The 2624-nt window shown below is 37.2% G+C and overlaps 1 protein-coding gene across 1 annotated transcript; it reads left to right on the top strand.

Annotated features, from left to right (window-relative positions):
- Positions 1-9: 9 nt before the first annotated feature.
- Positions 10-1954, top strand: LOC123274438 (the record flags this gene model as incomplete). The annotated part of the gene is made up of 1 exon (XM_044742044.1): positions 10-1954. A coding segment is annotated over exon 1 (1821 nt), but the record flags the coding sequence as incomplete, so codon positions are not given.
- Positions 1955-2624: the final 670 nt, after the last annotated feature.

Below are 2624 nucleotides of genomic sequence, written 5' to 3'. Positions count from 1 at the left end.
GGAATATAAGCCGTCACCTAAAACTCTAATAACACATTTAGAAAGTCATTTCGGTACTGACGTCACGATTTCAGGTACAGGGATTAAAAGTATCGTCACTTACTGTGGTTCTGGCGATTTACCTGTTGACGATATGTGGTATATGCATCGTGAACAAAGGAAAGAAGATGAAGATATTCGTGTTATACGAACTGCTGCTGAGTTAATACGAAAACAAATTAAAAGTACTCAGTACAAGACCAAAACATATCCTTCGTCTGTCAGCTTTCTTGACAATGTTCATGCAGACATTCCGAAGTATTTAGATGAATTTTTGGAAGAGCTGATGATGTTTGATGTGCACAAAAAAAAGAGAAGACAGGAAAAGATGTCAGAGTCAACGTATTCTGAACAATCCGAGACGAATGATGACGAAATGGCCAATGAAGATGATGATGATACTTTTAACAGCCTTGGAGTAAAAAAAGATTACGTAGCCCATTCCATAATCTCTGCTATTCGTCCGAAATCATTTATTTCTTCTCTTCTATTGTCTACCGGATTATATATTAACCGCAAATCAGGATCAAAATTAATAGTCAATTTGTTGGCTAAGCTTGGAGTATGTGCGTCTTATCACAACACTGCTTTACATGAATTATCAGCAATAAAAGCGGAAGTAACAAAAATTGAGAAACCTTGTTTTACTCAGTATGTATACGACAATGCAGATCATAATCCATCTACCATTGACGGAAAAAACACCATGCACATTATGGGTGGCATTTGTTGTGTAGCTCCTAAGCATGCTGTTTGTACTTCTGGGGAGATTCCAAAATTAAAGAGATTGCCAGCTGCATCGGAAGTTGCCTCCATAGGAGCTGTGGAATTAAAAGATTTTCCGGATCAGAAAACTACACTAGAACCTGTGAAATTCTTAGACGTATCCGGATTTACGTTTGGAGATGTTGTACCAGGAATCACAACAGTATATTCTACACAAATTTGGGCTTCTTATATGCAGGTTGAAAAACTACCTAGTATTCGCGGCTTATTCGATAGGATTGCTAAAGTACCGTTTTACCAAGTTTCGAAGATTTTTTGTTTGCCATTCATAGACGAGAATCCATCGGACTTCAGAACAATTTATACAGCATTGCATTATGCTGCACAACACTGCAAAGAAACAGAACGCAAAACCTGCTTCGTAACCTTTGATTATCCTCTGTACATTAAAGCTAAACAAATACTATGCAACACCAAGGAAGAAGATTTACAAAATGTAGTTCCTCGCTTAGGAGGTTTCCATTTGCTCATGTCCTATTTAAAAGCTATTGGAACAATAATGGAAGGTTCTGGTATCTTTGAACTGTTTTGCACAGTATTTGCCCAAAATTCGGTAGATAAGATGTTGTCGTGTACAGCTTACTCTAGAGCGATTCGTGCTCATATGCTAGCAATGACTGCAATAGGGGAAATAATTGCAGAGTTCGCAGAAAGTTCTGAAAACATAGAAAGTCATAAATATATTGAGCACATCAAAGAATCTCGACCACTGGAAGCTCCTCCATCATTTATAAGTATTTCGCGTCAAATTCAGAATAGAAAATTAACGATTTCAAATTTATTTGCTGATCTGAAGAATTATCCACCCACATTAGACCAAGTTTATGAAACAGATGATGCTGTAGCCATGTTAAAATTATTCATCAGTGCCACAACGACACTACAGCGCAAAAGTCCAACTGCTGAACTGTGGCTACAGTACTTCAATAGTGTTATTGTGGCATTACAATTTATTGAGGCTGAACGTTTGGGCAATTGGAATTTACATTTATCATGTATCAAGCAAATGTTACCAATATTTCATGCGGCAGGGCATTTTAATTATTGCAAAGGAGCACAAATCTACCTTCAAGATATGTCAGATTTGAAAAATGTGATGGATCCTTCCGAATTTATAACTTTTACCGAAAAATTTTTTTTTCGGTTTTCTTTTTTTTTTCAAAGGAGAAATTCGTGAAGTACTTGGCTCATCAACGTTAGAAGTCCGAGAGACTTCCACCGTTTCTTCAACTGCATTATCCTCTTCTATTTGATCTTCTTCTTCCTTTTCTCCTTCTTCTTCTTCTTCTTCTTCTTCTGAATCAGTATCATCTAATCCATAGATCGATCGTTTGAATTTCTCGTAAGCTAATCGTTTTGTATTTCGCTTTTCTAACTCTTTTTCCGAAATATAATCAAAATCATCATCATCATCTTCTTCATCTTCGTTGGCGTTTTCAGTAAGTTGAACCAGGTCAGTAGCATTTGAACAGCTCTCCCCTTTACATTCTTTACATGCTCTAGTACACTTCATCCCAGCTTTTTTGCAACTACAATTTTTGCTGCAATTTGAAGTTGAGCAGCTGCAGTGTACCAGTTTCAGTAAATCTATTGGTGCCAAAGGTTCTGTGGTTCTAATCGGTAGAAAGAGAGTTTCTGTTTTCTGCCATCCCCAGTCTTCAGGATTTTTTAAATTACCAAGCCATGTCTGCACTTGATAATAAGCTCTTAAAGAATGTTGATGTGTAGCAGAAGCTGTTGGTGGTAAAGTTGCCAAATTTACTGCGGTAGAGTTTGTGACACCAGTTGAGAAGCGTTCG

This window comes from Cotesia glomerata, unplaced genomic scaffold, assembly GCF_020080835.1.
Source record: "Cotesia glomerata isolate CgM1 unplaced genomic scaffold, MPM_Cglom_v2.3 scaffold_346, whole genome shotgun sequence".
Lineage (NCBI taxonomy): Eukaryota > Metazoa > Arthropoda > Insecta > Hymenoptera > Braconidae > Cotesia > Cotesia glomerata.
Note: the sequence above shows the minus strand (reverse complement) of the source record. Positions and strands in the feature narration are given on the sequence as shown.